Below are 20,341 nucleotides of genomic sequence, written 5' to 3' on the forward strand. Positions count from 1 at the left end.
ATATGACAAGCAAACAGAAAGGACATTGTTGGGTGGGACGGGGGAGAGGGAGGAGGGAGGGAGGTTTCGGTAATGGACCACAATAATCAACCACATTGTATATCGATAAAATAAAGTTAAAAAAAAAAGTAAAGAAATATAAATGACAGACATATATTGCCCATAAGAAGGAAGGATTAATTCTACAGGTGGGGAGTTGGGAGATGGTTAGGAAAGGCTTTATGGAAGAGGTAACAGTTTAACTGTAGCATGGCCGATCAGAATTCCTCCACACAGATCCCAGGGCTGCAGTGGGATACAGTTTTCCATTTCGATTAACAGGTCAAGTTCACACAGCAAGGGGTCTGTCAAGCTAGGGCTAGGGCTCAGAGACCCTTCAAGTCCGTTGTACAGACTGGGTCACAAACCCTTCACACACAGATTCAGAAGCTAGGTAATAGGAAAAGATCCTGGGAGCCGTGGGTAAAAAATTAATAGACTTTATTCAGAGCTAGGAGCAGCCGCCCTAGTGACCTCCTGGAGCGTCCAGAGAAGGACCATGTATCAGAGCTGTTAGTCCTTTATACTTAAGTCCATAACCCAGGACTCCTGGGTGCACATGCGCAATTACATTAGACAATAACCAAGGAACACCTGGGCGCACGCATATATTTATATCAAATGCTCGGCAAGATTCTGAACATCTGAGGGGCCCTGACCATTTTCCTTCACTTTCCCTACAGGGCCAATCTTTCCTGGGAGCATGGGAGCTTGTTCAGCATATCCAGCCATTTCTTGTCAGCTCTGGAATCGAAGCCTCTGCTGCTGCCACTTTGATATGGGCTTTGAAGGAAAACAGTTGGGATTAGTCCATGATCCTATCAGGGAAGGCACAGTCCCTGAAGGGCTATACATTAGTTATAGGGCCCAGAGAGCTAGTCCTCACGGTCCTGAGAAAAAGGCCCATGGAGAAGGATGGGGGGACATGGAGGACAGAAGTGTGTACTATAATTATCTCTTGGAGTAACACAGCTGGGGAAAGGAGGGGGGTATAGCCGGCAACTAAACTATTTTGAGCACAGCTCCGATTGACGGGACACGTGTGCTGGACTGTACTGATCCTAGGGCCAAATCGCCTGCCTGTGGTGTGTGGTATCAGGGGGAGACCTAGGGCAGCAAGAGCAGGACAACCGGACAGGCAGGCCGGACGGGGTACCAGCACCTCAACTTCTCTCCCTGGGACACTGTCTAAACTCCAGGGGCCATAGGCCGGGCTGAGCGATGGGTGCTGAGGAGGAGGTGCTGGTCACACTATCAGGGGGAGCCCCCTGGGGCTTCCGACTCTGGGACACTGTCTAAACTCCAGGGGCCATAGGCCGGGCTGAGTGATGGGTGCTGAGGAGGAGGTGCTGGTCACACTATCAGGGGGAGCCCCCTGGGGCTTCCGACTTCAGGGGGGGGCCGAGCAGAGGAAACCCTTACAGGTGTCCAAGGTAAGGGAGAGCCCCTGAAATGAGGGAAAGGGGAACCCAAGGGAACCTGGGAAGAATTATGTGGTGGCCTATGGGTGGTGGGGGAGTGCAGAGCAAGGCTGTGAAGAAGGGGTGGGTAGGTGGGCAGGGAAGCATGCTCAAGACTGGTAGGGGGAATAGTGTCTGACCACAGGCTTCTTGTATGGGCTATTGGAAAAGGGAATTCCTGGTTTTCAGGGAGCAGAGAAAAAAGAAAGGCTCTGTTTTAGTTCCCTGTGGCCCCATGGTAACAGAGGCCCAAGTCTGGTCATCCAGTGTTTGCTCTCCTGGGTATATGCCTCTGCTCCAAACTCCAGGAATGTAGGGAAGGTTCTAATTTTTCTCTAACTAAACTGCTATGTGATGAGCTGAGTTTGTCTCACCCAGCCCAGCCTTGCCCAATCCTGCCCTGCCCTACCCTACCCATGCCTTCAGTGCTCCTCTTTTCCTAAGTCAGATCCTTTCTCTCACTAGGCAAAACTTTTTTAGGTACTAGGAAGGTTATGGCAAGATCTGCCCTCTGAGATGAAGTCATTACCCTTTTGGTTGCATGCTACAGGCTTAGTTTTCTGAACTGTAAAATGTGGGTAATAATAGTACCTACTTCATAGAACCATTCTAAGGTTAATGCAATAATTCGTGCAGTGCCCAACACTTAGTAAGAACTCAATAAATGGTAGCCCCTACTACTCTTATTAGTACCTTAAAATACATGTACGTGTGTGCACACATGGCACACATATACACACACAGTAACAATCTCCCAGAATCTGGTCGGATTCCCTCCGATCTGGAATACTGTTCTAAAATCTTGACCGTAATGGCACCTGAGATTGCAAGGCCTAGAAGAGAACTATTGGCCAGTATAGATATTGCCCTCAGAGGAAAATCTTGAGGATAGAACCCCATGCAGTTTTTTAAAGGCCTCTTTCATTCAGTAGTCACCCCACCTCCCATCATATGGTATTATTACTCCCTCCAATCTGCATCTTCTTCTCTCCACACATGAACCTGGCTATCTTTCTTACCTTGTAGCTCCATGAACCTTGCCACCCTTCTTACCCTGAAAAGTAAAATCCCCTCACATGGGTCCTTTCTGTCCTTTCCTTTCATTCTATTCCCTTTGAAACCCTCCCTCACCTACAATCTCTCCTCCAAATCTCAGATCCGAAGACGGAGCCAGGCTGGCAGAGCAGGACTCCGAGAGAGGGACCAGCTCTTGGCAATCAATGGGGTCTCTTGCACCAGTCTCTCTCATGCCAGTGCCATGAACCTCATCGATGCCTCAGTGAATCAGCTTGTCCTCACTGTGCGGCGGTATGGATCCCTCCCCTGCTCTTTCCCTAGTCCAGCGCTCCCATTGCCTGTCTCAGCTCCATATCTCACTGGCCTGGCTTCAGCCAACTAACAAGTACTGTACCTATTGCTGCTAGTGCATTTCTTTGAGAGTATAGATATTTGCATATGACTCCCAAAGGGCTTGAATGTATCTGCAATCAAGGGATGGGGTGTCAAGTGGGTACCTAAGAGATGGGCCTACTTCAACCCCTGGCCTCTCTCTCTCCTCCTCATCACATCTTCCTCTAAGCCCATTTCGACTCACAGCCCTCCAAGCACATTTGCCTCCCAGTTTGTCTTCAGATCTTCATTCTTCTCAGCCCAGCCACTTGAACTGTATTCCAGTCCCGTCTCTCTCCCTTACCTCTCCCCCCCCACCCTCCGATCTCTCTAGCTGTCAGTCACCCAGCCCATCTCTCAAGTTCTGTCATCTTTCCCATACAGGGTAGCAGATGAGGGGACTGTGCGATCTCCATCTCCTGGTGAGCTTCACGTGCTATCACCATTATCTCCACTGAGTCCTGAGCCCCCTGGCGCTCCAGTTCCCCAGTCTCTTCAGCCTGTGAGCCTTCGCTCACCCCCTGACAGTGAGGCTTACTATGGAGAGACAGACAGTGATGCTGAAGGCCATGCCACCCAGGAGAAGCCCCGCCGACCCCGCCGCCGAGGCCCCACAAGACTCATCCCTCCAGGAGCCCCACCTGATGAGGTCTACCTGTCTGACAGCCCTGCAGAGCCAGTACCTGCTATCCCTGGCCCTCCCAGCCAGGGTGACAGCCGTGTGAGCTCCCCATCTTGGGAAGATGGGGCAGCCCTTCAGCCACCCCCAGACGAGGCCCTGCTGTTACCCCATGGCCCCCTCCGGCCTGGCCCTCATCTCATCCCTATGGTGGGGCCTGTTCCCCACCCAGTGGCAGAAGATCTTACTACCACCTATGCCCAGAAGGCCAAGCAAGCCAGTGAGTGCCTGAACCCCTTTACCCCTGCCAAGATCCTTCAATCTGAGCCCTAAATCTTTCCCTCCACAACTATACATTCTACCTACCTTATGTCCCTCAGATTCAGTCTTGGGAACAAGTGGAGGAGAGTGATGAGTGGGAGAGAAGAGTAATTATTCTCATGGTCTCCATTATTTTCACTGTTTGAACCAGTGTGGCAAAAAGGTACAGGTGGTTCAACCCAACCCAAGAACAGGATAAGTAGGGAAGTTTGAAAGAGACATGAATAGATGGAAGGTTTGGCAGTGGTTGTTGCTAATGTTTTGCTAGGTGTCGGGATGGGGTGAGAGTAAAGTACAAACACAGGGCAGGGGAGTATTTGGAATTGGGGTAAGGCTATAGGGGCTCTTTACAGCATTAATTGCAAGCATAGCAGCAGAGCTACCTTTGAGGTCTGTAAGTTTAGTTAGGATTTCAGGGGACTGGAAGGCTATGGGATAGTCATGAGATCCCTAAGAAGTGGTAGAGGGAGGGGTCTTTGGCTCCTTATCTCAGGCAAGAATGTAGGCCCAGGCAGAAAAAGTCAGTTCCGCTTATCTCAAGCTCTTTGCTATTTTTGATGTGAGCTACAGAACAAAGTCGGAGAGTGAAGTTTCTCCCTGCCCTGTGCCTCCCATGCCCCTCCCACAAAGATCTTTCTTTTCACCTCTGAAATCTCGGGATTCTCCCTCTACTTATCTTTCTTTCCTCTCCTCCACTATTCTAATTCCTGATCCATAGAATTTTGTGTCTCTAAGTCTGGAATACAGGTTAAGGACATGACAGAGTGTGACATCCCTGACAGTGTCCAATATCCCACAGAGAAATTCCAGATGCATGCCCAGGATCCCATATTTATCCTTAATTCTCATTTTAGCACCCCCTCCCTTCCCATCATGCTGAGTGAGACCATAGTTAGTGACTCAGGGATATTTTTAGCTAAGCAGACCTCATTGTCCAGTGGGGTGGGGTAGGGGGAAGGGGAAGCAGGTGCCCATGTCCATCACACTGAGGCATATGGGGCAGCCAAGAGAAGGGAGGGGGCCAGTCTCCAAATATAGCACAGTGAGCTCATTCAGCTGCCAGCTCTGAGGACAAGACAAAGGGGCTTTAAAAGGCGTGGGGGGTGGCTCAAGCTGGTCCTGCTCCAGCCAACAGTGCCTTTCTCGGCATGGAGACCTTTGAGCCCATCAGCCAAGAGCCTCTCAACCAAGCCAGCTGTGACAAAGCCCAAGGCCCAGTTCCTGAACTCCAGGGCCCGTTCTATGCAGGTACTACCTTCCCATATCCAAGAGAGTTCTGGGATCTAGAATGGAGGGGAATACCCCAACAGTTTGGGTAGGGTGGTCTTTGGGAAAGGTCTTACTCTCGTCTCCTCCTCCTTTTGCTATCCTCTTCATCTTCTCTGGAGAGTTTTTCTGCGCCTGTCTCAGAATGGGTTGATGCCGTGGCCACATGTCAAAGGGATCTGTGACCACATGAGCTGTAGAAAACTCATGGAAACAGAGTCCGTGTGAGAGTGGTGTGAGTACATTATGAAAACAGGAAGGCATGTACAAGGGAACTTCAACAGGTTTATGGAAAAACAGAATTGAAAGTAATATGAATCTCTCCATGAACTTTTTGAAGATCTCTCAAATGTGTCTATGGGAGAAGATATGTGTGAACAAGGAAGTGTGTGTATACATGTGCAGCTAGTGTCAAGAAAGCTTTGATAGTAATGGTTACTCACACTGGGCTTTAGCACTGCATTAAGTGCTATATTTACTTGCATTATCTCACTTAATCAGCATAGCAACCCCATGAGGTTGCCATTATTATCCTCATTTACAGATGAGGAAACTGAACTTCAATGAGGTGAAGTAACTCTCCCAAGAATCAAAACCTTGAGCTGAACTCTGTTGCCTGTTCTCTTATCCACAGTACTATTTTGTGGTATAAATGTTGGGATGAGAGGAATGAGAGCCCTAATTAGAAAGGAGCTTGGTATCTTCAGTGGAGAGTAGATGGAATTTCAAGAATTTTTCAGAGGAACTGGAGACCATGGACTAGAGAACATCCATGTCCAAGGCGGGGTCCTAGCAGCAGGGCAGCCTCTCCCATTTCCTGGCCCCACCTACACTGGCCCCACATGGCATGGGAAGCCCTGCCCTGGTTCCCTCTAACACACGGTCCTTGCGTGCCTGCCTGGTAGTCTCTGCCTGAGCTCTCCACCTGGAAGGCCTGGAAAATAGGAGGCAGCTCTGACCCCTAAAGAAGCCTACCCTACTCCCATCCCCAGCTTGGGGGAAAGGAGAATAAATTTAGCTGGTGATCTTGAAGTATCCTAGAGATTTGGAGGGTCGCCTTGGAGAGCAGCACTGTGGCATTTTCTGCATCTTGGATCTGAGACTACCCCTGGCTGTGAGTAGCAGGGGTGTGATGCACAGAGAAGTGCCCTGGCAGTTGGAAGGCCAAGATCAACTCTAAAATTCTGTCCAAACTGTTAGTAACACGGTCTGCAGGGGGAAGTCTGGGAAGAAGGGCTATCTGGAGCGTGTAGGTGTGTGAATGTATTTGAGTGACTCTATGTGTGTTTTTGTGTGGACACATGTGTATTTACATATGTGTATGTGAAGTGAGGTATATGTAAGCTGGGATATACATGAATGAGAGAGAAAAGTGTGCCCACATACTAGGAGAATGTATGCCCACAGCTAGCTTTCACTAGGCCAATATTCTTGTTGAAATGATGTGTGGTTATTTCATGGTTATTTCTGTGAATGTTTATGAAGTGACTGCATGATGGGGGTAGAACTGTGAAAGAAGATCTTCATTGCTAAGGGTCCTTTGTGTCCTGATCATAGGGGTAAGGGGTAGGAAGAGGAGATAAGTCCCAAACTGTAAGAAGTCTCCCAACATGGTCTCTATGGTGGGAGAACAATGTCCCTTTTCATCTTTTCTCTCCCTGGGACCTGCCTCATCTCCCTGCCAGCCGTGGAAAATGACACCCCGACCCCCATTATCAGTCAGGAATGGGAGGCAGGTGGGGAATGCATGTGGGGTGGATAAGGGCACATCTCTGGGAAGATAGGAGCAGAACAGAGGGAAGAGAAGAAAGAAGAGCTGTGGTCAGAGCAGTGTCAGGAGAGCCAACTGGATGGACTCTGCCTTCTCTTTAACTGTCCTTGGTTTCACCTTTCACCCTTCACTCTGCCCCCAAATCAGAGGACATTGCCACAGGCAGGAGAAATTGTGGGTTGGGCCAGTGAAAAGGCAGAAGGTGGGAGGCATGAGGGAGCTGGATGGGTGGGGAGTGGAAACCTTTGGCAACAGGACTAGAAGAGGCTGGGGAATCCCCACTGACCAGTCTACCTCTTGGCCTCCTCAGAACTGCAAGGAGCAGAGAGCCTCCAAGAGAAGAGCGTGAAGGAGGCCAAAACCAAATGTCGGACGATTGCCTCCCTGCTAACTGCAGCCCCCAATCCCCATTCCAAGGGGGTGCTTATGTTTAAGAAACGGCGGCAGAGGGCCAAGAAGTACACCCTAGTGAGCTTCGGGGCTGCGGCTGGGACAGGCGCTGAGGAGGAAGACGGTGTCCCCCCGACGAGTGAGTCTGAGCTGGACGAAGAGGCCTTCTCCGACGCCCGCAGCCTCACCAATCAGTCCGACTGGGACAGCCCCTATCTGGACATGGAGCTGGCCAGGGTGGGCTCAGGCGCAGGAGAGGGCCAGGGCCCCGGGCTCAGTGAGGTCTCTGGGCGGGGGGTTCAGCTCTTTGAACGGCAGCGCCAGCGCGCAGCCTCCAGCAGCCAGGAGCTGGCTCCGGTTGGCCAGCCAGCCGTGCTCAACGGGCAGGGCCTGCAGTCCCCACCTCGGGCCCAGAGTGCTCCCCCGGAGGCAGCCGTGCTCCCACCCAGCCCTTTGCCGGCCCCTGTAGCCAGCACCAGACCATTCCTCCCAGGAGGTGGAGGCCCCACCCCAGCTCCAAGCATTTTTAACCGGTCAGCCAGGCCCTTTACCCCGGGCTTACAAGGGCAGCGGCCCGGAACCACTTCGGTGATTTTCCGGCCTCTACCCCCCAAGAGGATGAATGAAAGCCTGGGAGGCCTCAGTCCCGCCCCACCCCCCTTCTCGACCTCTCCGCAGGGGCCTACCCCGCTGCCCAGCTTCACCTCAGGGGTTCCCAGCCATGTGCCAGCCTCCGGTCCCCCCAGCACCCCACGTCCCTCCGGGCCTGTGACGGCCACCAGTTCTCTGTATATCCCAGCCCCAAGTCGGCCTGTTACCCCAGGCGGAGCCCCAGAGCCCCCCGCTCCCCCTAACGCAGCGGCCATGACCTCCACCGCATCTATCTTCCTTTCGGCTCCTCTGCGACACTCTGCGCGCCCAGAGGGGCCCGCCCCAGGCCCCGCGGCCCCTGAGCCCCCCAGCGCTCGGGAGCAGCGCATCTCCGTGCCAGCTGCCCGCACGGGCATCCTGCAGGAGGCCCGGCGCCGGGGCACCCGGAAGCAGATGTTCCGTCCGGGAAAAGAGGAGCCGAAGAACTCGCCCAACCCCGAGCTGCTCTCGCTAGTGCAGACCCTGGATGAAAAACCCCGGGCCGGGGGTGCTGAATCCGGTCCTGAGGAGGACGCTCTGAGTCTCGGGGCTGAAGCCTGCAATTTCATGCAGCCACCAGGGGGCAGGAGTTACAAGACCCTGCCTCACGTGACACCTAAAACCCCGCCTCCAGTGGCTCCCAAGACCCCGCCCCCTATGACTCCTAAGACTCCACCCCCAGTGGCTCCTAAGCCCCCTTCTCGAGGGCTCCTTGATGGGCTAGTGAATGGGGTAGCCTCTTCGGTTGGAATACCCGAGCCACCAAGGCTTCAGGGCAGGGGTGGGGAGCTGTTTGCCAAGCGGCAGAGTCGTGCGGACAGGTATGTGGTGGAAGCTACACCTGGTACTGGCCTTGGCCCTCAGCCCAGAAGTCCTTCCCCTACTCCTTCACTGCCGCCTTCCTGGAAATATTCACCCAACATCCGTGCCCCACCTCCCATTGCTTACAACCCGTTACTTTCACCCTTTTTCCCCCAGGCTGCCCGCACTCTCCCTAATAAGGCCCAATCAAAGGGGCCTCGGGCAACCCCCACGCAGGGCATCAAGGCTCTGGATTTCATGCGGCATCAGCCCTACCAACTTAAAAGTGCCATGTTCTGTTTTGATGAGGTTCCCCCAACTCCTGGCCCCACTTCCTTAGGGCCCCCCAAAACTGTCCGAGTTCAGGAGATCCGCCGATTTTCCACTCCAGGACCCCAGCCTACTGCAGAGCCCCTGGCTACCACTGTCCTTGTCCCTCGAGCAGCCACTACACTGGATGAGCCCATCTGGAGGGTAGAGCTGGCCTCAGCCCCTGTTTCTAGCCCAGCCCCTCCTCCAGAATCTCCCAGGGGCCCTGGGGCCTCCCCCAGCTCCTGTGGTTTCCAGGTAGCCAGGCCCCGATTCTCAGCCACTAAAACAGGATTGCAGGCTCACGTGTGGAGGCCTGGGGCAGGGCACCAGTGAGCAGGGCACAGGTCCCAGGACCAAGGAGGGGTGGAACATCAAGTTCCTAAAGTTGCTTCTCCTATTCTATCCTCCCCTCTCTCTCAGGCATCTAGAGGCTAAATTCCCTCCTGCCAGAGATGATTTTGGAGTTGGAGTCCTATCCCCCAGCTTCCTTACTCCCCACCTCCCTGCTGTTTTCCAGCCTGCTATCTCTGCTTTGGTATTTTTGCTTCTCTTTGCCTCTGTATTTCTTTGCCTGGATCTTTGTCTTTATCTCCAGGACTCTCTGCCCATACTCCTCCACAGGTCTCTTCTTTACATTTGCGCTTTTCTCTGTGGGCCTCATTTTAATGTGCAGTGAGAAACAGAGTAGAAGTTACCACTGGGGCCTCAGGCAAGAAGCTCACCAGCAGGCACACAGCAATGGGCCTGAACTAACCTGTTTGCACCAAGCCCCTCCCTACTCTTCACTGCTTTACCAAGCTTGGCTGGCATATACGTAAGGGTGTATGTGTGTGCACAGATGTGCTCTTCTGTTTGAGGCAAATGTAAGAGAAGTCTAAATAAAGACCCAATCAGGGTCTTATCCTTGCACTGATAGAAGGGTCAGATATCCCCACAGGGAGTCTAGCAGGGTGAAAGAGATTCACTAGAGAGTAACTCCTTAGAGACCAGCATCTGTAGCAAGAGTACAGCAGCTTGTGAAACTAATGGAGTATGAGAAGACTGAAGGACTGGAACAGTTTACATGGGCTGAGTTATACCAGCTAGGCCAGGAATAGAACCAAGAATTCTCCCATTCCTCAGGATTTCAGAATGTTAGCAACTAGAGAGGCCCATGCTGAGTAAGCCAGTATCCAGGAAGTGAAAAAAAGAAAAAAAATTCCTCTGAGAATGAACAAATTGTTGGCTTCATTGCCTCATGAGCCTAAGACAGAAAGGAGGGAGAAGAGAGCCTGGGTGTGGAGAATGAGGCAAACACCGGGAGCAGGGCAATAATGAGTGGAAGTGACTGTGCCACAGAGAGGAGCATGGTGAGCAGCAGTGCAGTCCTGGCAGAGAGTAAAGTCAGGTAACAAGAAACCGACTGTGTGCAAGAGGGGGATTGGGGACAAATTTGAGGGAGAAGAATGTATTTGTTAGCGTGAAGGGGGATGATGGGAAGGAAACGTGAGGGTATGTGTTGAATGTTGAAAGAACAGCTGGTCTCTGTACAACCTCCTCTGAGTTTGTCCTTCAGTTTGTCTTCTGCAGTTTGTCATGACTACCTGGTAAAAGGCAAGGAAACAACCCAAAGCCAAAACCTCTTTTCAGTCATACCCCATCCCTCAAAACTCTAGCACTGTTCCTTTTCAGCTTCAGGTCCTGATCTCTGATCCTAGAAGGGTACTAACTCCTCTCTCACCAAGACAACCACCAGCCACATTTGCTCTTTGATCTGGAAAGTGATAATTCCCTTTGCATATTGGGTGTGAGTCACAGTTCTTTGGTTTGTGCACAAGAATAAACTTATGCCCTATACCTTCTGTTTCTGTCATCTCTTCTAGGTTTTTTTGTATCCTTCTTTCTTTTTATTTGCTTATTAATTTTTTTATTATCTCCCACATGTAAGTGAGGATATGCGGTCTTTCTCTCTCTGTGCCTGGCTTATTTCACTTAACATAATTTTTTCTAAGTTCATCCATGTTGCTGCAAATGGCAGTACTTCATTCTTTTTTATGGCAATGGTATTCCATTGTATAAATATACCACATTTTCCTTATGCACTCATCCATAATGGACATTTAGGTTGGTTCCAACTCTTGGCTATAGTAAATACAGATGCAATAAACATGGGAGTACAGGTGTCCCTTCAACATGATGATTTCTATTCCTTTGGGAGTGTACCCAGCAGTGGGATCTTCTAGTTTTATACCCAAATCCTGATCTCTCCTTCATTTTCTCTAGCCCATTCCCCCGATCTGGTTCCTAATCTCTGTCTCCATTCCTGCCCTTTCATTTTTCACCCTTTTGCCCTTTATCCCCAGGTCTTTTGCTCTTTTCTACAATTCTGTCCTGCTCTGATTTAGCCACCTCCACCACTCCTCTTGGTTCCCTTTCCCCACAATTGCCATCCAGGGTCTCTCCCTTTCTTTATCCTACTCCATACTTTCCAGGCAAGGTCTCTACTTACAGAACTGAGAGAAGCTGGAAAGGCCTTCTGAGCCATTTGCCATCAACATTTCCTAGCTTCCTGGGGGAAGCAACTATGTTAAACACTCTCTGAGAATTAAATGAAGGGAAAGCAATGGCTGGAGGTAAAGGTGGGATGGGAGAGGGAAGAAGGTGAGAAAGGTGGATCAGAATGGGTTGAGACTAACAGAAGGGAAGCCACTGGAGGCAGGCTTCTGAGAAGGAAAGTGCCATTGCTCCAATTTTACCAGCAGAGGGCATATTTGTGCCAATAACCAGATCCAGGACTCAAATGCTCCCAAGTACACTGTCTCTGAGAATTCCAACGGAAGGGCCCAGAGACTCTAGGCTATATAGAATAGCCTTTTTTCACCCACTCAGTAATTTAGGTACGCAATCCTAGGAGATCAGACTTTCAGTTTGTTTTTGTTTTTGAGGGGAAGGTAGTACAGATGATGAAATCACCTTTTGCTATTTGTTTCTTCTAATTGCTTCCTTGGCTTGGGAGGGAGTAGAGAAGGACAAAAGATAAGGGGTCTGGAGGCACAGGCCATCTGCTGGTGGGGTGGGGGGTGGGGGTGCCTTTCATCCCCTAGCGAACCTGAAAAGTACTCATACAGGATGGAAGGAGCATGGTCAGTAAGAGTGGAGAGCTCACAGAGGGACAGGGGGATATTCTGGAAGCTACAAAAGCCACTTCCTAAGGCAGCTGCAACAGGGTGGTGGTGGCTGCAGCAGAGGTGCTGCAGCAGCTGGTTCTAGAACCTGAGCAGAAGGTAGAGGAGGATCCAGGATGTTCATGCAGCTACTGAAGAAGGGCTGGGCAAATGATGGGCTTCTTCGAAGGAGACCCTTGAGCTTATGCCCCTGCCCAGAGGCTCCTTTGGAACAATACAAATTAGGCAGTCTAGATCCTATTGGGTGTGTGCTCCCTTTGAAGGAAATCCCAAATATGAAACTCAGAGAGGAAGGCCCTGGCAGGTCACAGGCCTACATGTGCTTCTCAGGGAGACATCAACGTCTATCCTGCACAGCAGGCTGAACTGAGCATCCCAACAGCAAATGGGGGTTAAAAGGCAGATGTAAGTGTTCACCTGTTCTTAGAATTGCCAGAGTTTAAGAGCAAAGAAAAGGGAGTGGGGTGGGCAGAATAATTGGTTTTCCCCAGTCATCCCTGACTGCCTAGGAAGCACTGATTTTGGTTAATTTGGCTCCTTATCTTACCAAGATCCGGCCCTCACAGAGAAGAGATCAATGCATCCAGGAACTTTAAAAGAGCATTTTCATTGTGAAGACTTCCCTTCCATGAACATAGTGCTTTAAGCCCTCCCACCCACAAATATACCCACAGGTCCCTCCAGCTCTGGCTCTCAGTGGCCCTCAGGTCATTTTCTCCAGGTTCTCTCTCCCACTCTGAATTCCTGTCCACCACTTGCTGCCTGCTTCCTCTCTCCCTCAGTGTTGAATTTCTCCCCGAATGCTTCTTTGGGTCTCAGACTCTGGTGGAAAGGGAAGGGGTGTCCCTGGGCAGACTGATCCGTGGCTCAGACAGTGGGAGAATCACACAGGCCTTTTCTCCCCTTCCTGAGCCTCTGCGCAAGCAGGGCGGGATCTTGGTTACAGGGTCTCGGTACCCCCTGTGCCATTTGAGCTGCTTGCACTCATCATCTCTATTAATAACCAGCCTCCCTCCCCCACTGCCCGTGCTGCCCCCACGCCTGCCCAGCTCATGTTCTCCGGTCACAGCAGCTCAGTCCTCCAAAGCTGCTGGACCCCAGGAGAGGTGACCACCACCTGAGCAGCCGGTAAGTCTCCATCTCTATGGCTAGAAGGGCTGGAGTCTACTATGTTGACTTTTGTGTCTGTGTCTACAATTGTGATTCTTGATTCTCCCCATCTATGCTTAGCTCCCAGCTGTCCAGTTTAGGGGAGCCACAGAGAGTTGGAAGGATTGGGGCACAGGAGTTGGGGAGAGTGGAAATGTTAGGGGAAGCACTGGAGGAATGAGAAGGGGGTCTGATACCCCACTAAGTTAGTAGAGTTGCAGGTGCATTTTTGAGACAGGACTCAGCAGAAGACACCATTTTACTGAGTGCCAACTTCTGTTAAGGAGGGGCTGGAGTCTGTATCTTCCCAGATTGTCTCCCACCACTGCCAGATCCTATTACTATGTTCCTGTTCTCCCTCAATTCTCCTCTGCTGTGATACTGCTGAAATGACATATGTCAGGGTGCAAATGCCCCTGGTCCCCCTCTCCACACCAGCTCTGAGGTCTGGGGCGGGAGTGATGAAGGAGCAGCGAGCACAGCCATGACCTCCCAGGCCATGTTCCAGCTGGCCCAATGGAGAAGCAACAACCTCTCCTTCCTATGGAGAAGTTTTTGGCTGAATCTCCTCAGCTCTGGCAGAACATTTCTCTGGCCCCCTGGGACTTGGGGAAAGACTGAGGAGAGACCAGAGCCTGGAATCATAGCCCCAGTCTGATATCCCTATGCAAATAAAAGCTTCAAATCATGCCAAGCCAATGAAACCTGGGTGCACTGCCCTGTCTGCAGTTGTTTTTTAAACATCCCCCACCCCCAGCTATGTTCCTAATCTCTGCATCAGCTGTATGTGAAACAGCTCACAAGAGGTTTGTAGAAGATAAGGGCAGGCAGTGCATCTATACTTCCTGCCCTGTCCCCAAGAAAACAGAAGCTTAAAGCAGTGGGTTTTCATGTTTTGGGGGAATAAATATTTCTTTGAAAATCTGTTGAAATTTTGTCCTCTGAAGCCCTTAACCCCAGGTTCAGAAGTACTGCCCTACTGCAGACTCACTCTTTCCTGTCCATTCCCCTTCCCACCCTATCCAGGTTGAATCCACCTCTACAATGCCACTCTCAGGAACCCCGGCCCCTAACAAGAAGAGGAAATCCAGCAAGCTGATCATGGAACTCACTGGAGGTAGGGCATCTTTGCATCTACTTAGTGTGGAACTTTTTATTAAGAGCATCCCTGACCCCCAAGTCGTAGAAATATCATAAAGTTATATATATCTTTGGGTGAACAAATGAGAGGAATTCCAGCGGCAGAAGTTGGGGGTGGTTAAAAAGGGCAGGGAGAAAGAGGGAGAAAGGATTCAATGCTGACTACTCATCTTTCCACCCTTTTCACCTTGTAATCTGAAACAATACCCTGCCATATTACCCAGCACAGGTCCAGGACCACAGAATCTACGTCAGTGAGGTATGTTTGAGGAAGAAAATATGATGGAGACTGGCACAGACTAAGGTCTCAATAAGTGGTTAATTTCTTTACTTCTTTCCCAGAGCTAGGGAGCCTGTGTAAGCACTTAAAATGGCAAACTGCATAGGCGTGTTTTGTTTCCTGAGGGTAGACAGGAGTGCATGAATGTGAAGAACTCTCTCAATACCTAGAGGCTCTCTGGAGCCAGAGTTCACTTAGAGGAAGAAAAGGGAAAGGAGTTAAGACAGGAGTCCATATTAAGAAGTGGCCAACTCCACACAAGATTGCTCTATGGCTTTCCCTCACCATAGTTTCTCCAATAGCCTCTGTCTATGATGTTTCTTTACTCCTTTTGCCCTGTACCCCAGGCCCATGTCACTGTTACCCCACTCACCTCTCCACTCTAGTGTCCTGTCTCCATTCTGCACCCCAGTCCCCATGCATTCTCTCCAACTCCAAATCGAGGAAATCAAAATCCATCACAAGCTTTTAGAGAGAGTTTAGTCAGACAGTACAGACAGTACCTGCTCCCCTAAGTGATATCTGCCAGGACACACATGCTTAGTTGCAGGTGGGATCTGCATTCTGGGTCCAGAAAACCCTACTTTTCTCTTTCCATTGCCTCTTCCTCCCCACCTCCCTGAAAGGTGGACAGGAGAGCTCAGGCCTGAACCTGGGCAAGAAGATCAGTGTCCCAAGGGATGTGATGTTGGAAGAGCTGTCGCTGCTCACTAACCGGGGCTCCAAGATGTTCAAACTGCGGCAGATGAGGGTGGAGAAATTTATTTATGAGAACCACCCTGATGTTTTCTCTGACAGCTCAATGGTGAGTTTGAAACTTTACCACTCTCTCAAAGCCTAGTCACTTTTCTGTCAAAGTCTTGGTAGGCCCTGAAACTCAAAAATACCATCGAATTCGCCTCCCTGAAAATTTATAAACTTGTTAAACTCCCCAATATTTGAGCCTCCAACTGCTCCAGGGTGAGTTACAGCCCATTTCTGAAACTCAGTCTTCATCTTAGAGCTAGTAAAGGGGTGGGGAGTACCACACCCTCAGGGAGAAATTTCCTTCCAAGTATGGGTAAGCATTAAAGATAGGGTTGGCAGATAAAACTCAGGATGCCTAGTCCTGTATTTTGAAGTAGAAATACACAACAAATAATTTTTTAATAAAGCATGTCTCACGCAATATTTGGGACATAAAAATTAAATTAAAATTTATTTTTATTTTTTTCCTTTTTGTCTTTTTTCGTGACCGGCAACGGATTGCAACCCTCAATGCAATATTTGGGACATAAAAATTAAATTAAAATTTATTTTTATTTTTTATTTTTATTTTTTTCCTTTTTGTCTTTTTTCGTGACCGGCAACGGATTGCAACCCTCAGTGTCGCGCCCGTACCGGACCGGGACCAGCAACGGGATCGCAACCCTCGGTGTTGCTCCCGCACTTCGCTCAGCCAGTGAGCGGCCGGTCTGTATGTGGGATCCGAACCCTCGGCGGGAGCGCCGCCGCGCTCCCAAGCGGCGCACTGTAGCAGTGCGCCACTGGGCCGGCCTAAATTAAAATTTAAAAGTACAGGATACCCAGTTAAATTTGAATTGAAGATGCACAATGAATACTTTTTTATATATAAGTATGTTCCATGCAATATTTGGAACATAAGGGGCCGACCCCATGGCGCACTCGGGAGAGTGCGGCGCTGGGAGCGCAGCGATGTTCCTGCCACGGGTTCGGATCCTATATAGGGATGGCCGGTGCGCTCACTGGCTGAGCGTGGTGCGTGCGACACCACACCAAGGGTTGCGATCCCCTTACTGGTCACGAAAAAGACAAAAAAAAAAAAAATTGGAACATAAAAATAAAAATACATGATACCCACTTAAATTTGAATTTCAGATGCACAATAAATAATTTTTTAGTGTAAGTATGTCCCAGGCAACTTTGGGGGCATATTTATACTAAAAAAGTATTCGTTGTGCATCTGAATTTCAATTTTAAGTGATGTTCAGTAATTTTATTTGCTAAATCTGGCAACCCTAGAAAGAGTTAAATGAGTTTTTACAGCCATTTCCTCTTTGAGCCATTCTTTATTTAAAGGATCAGTCCAATATGAGACTGAAACCATCCTTCTTTAAGATCCTACATCTTCTAATCAGCCTTCTTCTCCAAAGAAAGAGAGATAGGGATTGGAGAGGTGCCAGGCACAAGATGTTACAACTAAGAAGGAGGGGCCCTTCTCCATTTCCTTTCTTCCCCTTCCACCATCTCTGAGTGGCTGGTGGGGGTGGGGGGCTGGAAATAGATGCCTACATGGGGCCAGGGGTTGGAGTGTCTGTCATTGGCCCTATGTAGGAGGAGAATAAAAATGCTGAGCTGGTTATATCTAACTTTAGGAGGCCGAAAGCCCTCCTCCTTGCCTGGGTTTGGTTACACTGGGTGGAGCATGGGGGTGTACATGGTGGGGTGACAAGGAGATCCTTCTGAAGGAGTTGGAGGGGTTATTTTTAGGCTTTTGGGCTGAATCCAGTGTTGCCCTTTTGGTCACCCTTCCCCCCACCTGCTACAATTTCACTGTCAGGAAGTCCTGGTCCAACAGGCACCAAGAGGAGAGACGGAGAAGATGAGGGAGAAAGAAGAGAGTTCTGACTGTTGGACAAGCTGAGGAATGGAGGGCACAGAGATCTCTCTAGTTCTTCCAATTAAGACTGGGTTCTTCATGGCAAGCCCATCCTCTCAAATTTTAGTTGAGCAGAAGTCTTTTCTTTGCCTTGATAAGGATGGGAAAGGGAAGTATGGAGAATGAGCTACCCACATCTCAAGGTGTAATTGGAGGGGGTCCTACCTCTCTTTTAACGAGAGTTTAATTTCTCTCAGTCAGGCTATTCACTATCCATTTATTGGAGGGGGGAATCTCAGATTCAGTATCTTCTGCTTGGCCATTGTCTCTGATCACCTCCTTTGCTATACACATCTCTGTCTTTGTATATTTCCCATACCCATTGCTAACTTTCCCCTCACTCTCCTTTCTTTTCAGGATCACTTCCAGAAGTTCCTTCCCACAGTGGGGGGACAGCTGGGCACAGCTGGGCAGGGATTCTCCTACAGCAAGGGCAGCGGTGGAGGCCAGGCAGGGGACAGTGGCTCTGCCAGACAGTATGGCTCTGACCAGCAGCACCATCAGGGCCGTGGGTCTGGAGCTGGGGGTACAGGTGGTCCTGGGGGCCAGGCTGGCAGAGGAGGAACTGCTGGCACAGCAGCGGTTGGCGAGACAGGATCAGGCAAGTACTCCCACCCAAGAGTCATGTGTCTGGTCCCTAGAGCAGAGATATCCTCAGGAATGAGGCCTAGGGGATGTGGGGAGCAAGGGAGGCCAGGTGAGATATCTTGGTGACTCTCTGGATCTAGAAAGATACAGAGATGTATGTTCCACCCAGAAGCCTTATCTTTCAGTCACCTTTCTGGCTTTTCAGATTCAGTCACAGATCTGATAACAAACCTTATACAATTATGGGATGTTATTTATACCTTTAGTCCCTGGCCCCAACAACTTCTCTAGTGTAGGGATGTGGAATAAATTTTCATTAACTGACTGCTATTATTTATTTTTCTCTCCCGTGGCTATCAGGAGACCAGGCAGGTGGAGAAGGAAAACATATCACTGTGTTCAAGACCTATATTTCTCCATGGGAACGAGCCATGGGGGTTGACCCCCAGCAAAAAGTGGAACTCGGCATTGACCTGCTGGCCTATGGGGCCAAAGCTGAACTCCCCCAGTATAAGTCTTTCAACAGGTAGGGGTGGTGGGGAAGGAACCAGATGCATTCAAGATGCACACAAGAGTGTGGCACTGCGCCCTTAGTTGGTATGGAGACTTTAGTTCAGATGTTTCAGGAGGAGGCTAAGAAGGGATGGCAGGAATATGGGGGCCGTAATTGAAGCCTTTGCTCATTTCACTCTAGTTCAGCTTCATCATAGCACTATGATGAGGGAAAAATTTGCTGGGAAGCAGGATTTGAATTCTAGTTCATAGGTCACGTATTAGCTGCATGGCCATGGGAAAGTCACCCTACTTCTGAGCCTTGGTTTCTTTGAATGTAAAATGAGAATAATATATTACATGTTTGAAGGCCTCCTGAGGCTTGAATTGAAATTCAAGCGTAGGATGTCATTACTCTGTCTGTAGTATTCTATTTCCTTATCCCTGCTTTAATAAGGCTCTAAGTATCTGTTCTTTTGGAATTGGGCTTCTTTAGACCATGGATAGCAGATCTGTGTGCAAGCAGGGTAGGGAAGAGCTATAGCAGTGCTTTTGCGTTTGGTCCTAAAGAGCCTGGATTTTCCAGGAAATGTTAATTCCTCTCAGCCAGAACATCCACTATCCACTGGAGGTGGGGGTGGGGTTGGAGTGGGGTGGTCTTTACAATGTAATTTAAGATGGCTTCAGACCTTTGGTTTATAGTATTTGAGGTCACTTTCTCTGAAATGCTGGTCTGGGTCACAACTGTCCATGAGCCTTTCTAGCTGGTACTCACTAGATTCCTTTTCTCATTATTAGCTTTGGGAAAACAAAGCAGGAACAGGATGGGGTGCTAAGGGAGAGGAAGGATAAGGAGTGCAGAAGCAATCTCAAACTGGAATTCACAGACTTCCCCATGCTCAGAACAGCTCATTGATAAGGCTTTGCTTCTTTTGTTCTCATTCATAAATAATGTGTCCCCTTCTCAGGACGGCAATGCCCTATGGTGGATATGAGAAGGCCTCCAAACGCATGACCTTCCAGATGCCCAAGTTTGACCTGGGGCCCCTGCTGAGTGAACCCCTGCTCCTCTACAACCAGAACCTCTCCAACAGGCCTTCTTTCAATCGAACCCCTATTCCCTGGTTGAGCTCTGGGGAGCCTGTAGACTACAATGTGAATATTGGCATCCCCTTGGATGGAGAAACAGAAGAGCTGTGAGGTGTTTCCTCCTCTAATTTGCATCAAGTTTCTCTTCTCTGTTTCCAATTTGGAGAGGGAATGCTGAGCAGGATATCCCCACTATTAATCCAGTATCCTTGTGGGAATGGAGGGGAAAAGGACGGAGAGACCCGTTTTTCCATCCTTCACTCCAAGTCCCACTCCAAGCATTCTTCCTCGCCAACTCAGATCTCCCCTCCTACTTACACCATATGGAACCTGCTCTTTTATGGAATTGTTCTGCTACCGGTAACAGTCAATAAACTTCAAGGAAATGAACTCATTCTTCCTCTGATATTTGAGGGCAGATGAAAGCTGAGGCTAACAATACACATAGACTAATTAAAGCCAAATACTAAGCAGTCATTATTCAGACTTTAAGACCAGACTTGAGCTCTGGTTGCTTTATATACCCACACCAACAAAACCATATTCATAGGTATATACAAAGATATACTTGTTCAACAGTACATGAGACAAGTAATCATGCACAAACACACGTGCTGGCCCACATGTAGGCAAAGCTAAGAAATTATTGTGCACTTTGGTTAGGAAACAGGTGTTGGTAACCATGGGGTTAGCTCTCTTTATGTAGTTGATTAGAAGTTGGGGTAGTCCTGATTATCCTGATTATCACAGAACTAGAGCATGCCATAAGGTTTTCAGATGAC

The 20,341-nt window shown here is 49.6% G+C and overlaps 3 protein-coding genes across 6 annotated transcripts in view; 2 read left to right on the forward strand and 1 right to left on the reverse strand.

Annotated features, from left to right (window-relative positions):
• SEC24C (SEC24 family member C) overlaps positions 1-20,341 on the reverse strand; it is a 58,838-nt gene that overhangs the window by 34,623 nt on the left and 3,874 nt on the right. The window lies entirely within an intron of this gene.
• Positions 1,192-10,839, forward strand: SYNPO2L (synaptopodin 2-like). 3 transcript variants are annotated; one of them, XM_008578459.1, is made up of 5 exons: positions 1,192-1,278; positions 1,386-1,472; positions 2,656-2,807; positions 3,273-3,787; positions 7,176-10,839. In XM_008578459.1, exons 1-5 carry the CDS (start codon positions 1,261-1,263, stop codon positions 9,329-9,331), a joined length of 2,928 nt encoding a protein of 975 aa, XP_008576681.1. In that variant the 5' UTR covers positions 1,192-1,260; the 3' UTR covers positions 9,332-10,839. The 3 variants fall into 3 exon arrangements, with proteins under 3 accessions (XP_008576681.1, XP_008576682.1, XP_008576683.1); XM_008578460.1 differs by lacking the exon at positions 1,192-1,278 and having other exon boundaries at positions 1,368-1,472; positions 7,176-9,367; XM_008578461.1 differs by lacking the exons at positions 1,192-1,278; positions 1,386-1,472; positions 2,656-2,807; positions 3,273-3,787 and adding an exon at positions 4,963-5,076 and having other exon boundaries at positions 7,176-10,834.
• MYOZ1 (myozenin 1) lies at positions 8,631-19,949 on the forward strand. Of its 2 annotated transcripts, none has more exons than XM_008578456.1 (6): positions 8,631-8,706; positions 14,338-14,428; positions 15,358-15,536; positions 17,748-17,991; positions 18,339-18,504; positions 19,439-19,949. In XM_008578456.1, the coding sequence occupies exons 2-6, from the start codon at positions 14,356-14,358 to the stop codon at positions 19,668-19,670; spliced, it is 894 nt and encodes a 297-aa protein (XP_008576678.1). In that variant the 5' UTR covers positions 8,631-8,706; positions 14,338-14,355; the 3' UTR covers positions 19,671-19,949. The 2 variants fall into 2 exon arrangements, with proteins under 2 accessions (XP_008576678.1, XP_008576679.1); XM_008578457.1 differs by lacking the exon at positions 8,631-8,706 and adding an exon at positions 9,968-10,385.

This window comes from Galeopterus variegatus, unplaced genomic scaffold (assembly GCF_000696425.1).
Source record: "Galeopterus variegatus unplaced genomic scaffold, G_variegatus-3.0.2 Scaffold1689, whole genome shotgun sequence".
Classification (NCBI taxonomy): domain Eukaryota; kingdom Metazoa; phylum Chordata; class Mammalia; order Dermoptera; family Cynocephalidae; genus Galeopterus; species Galeopterus variegatus.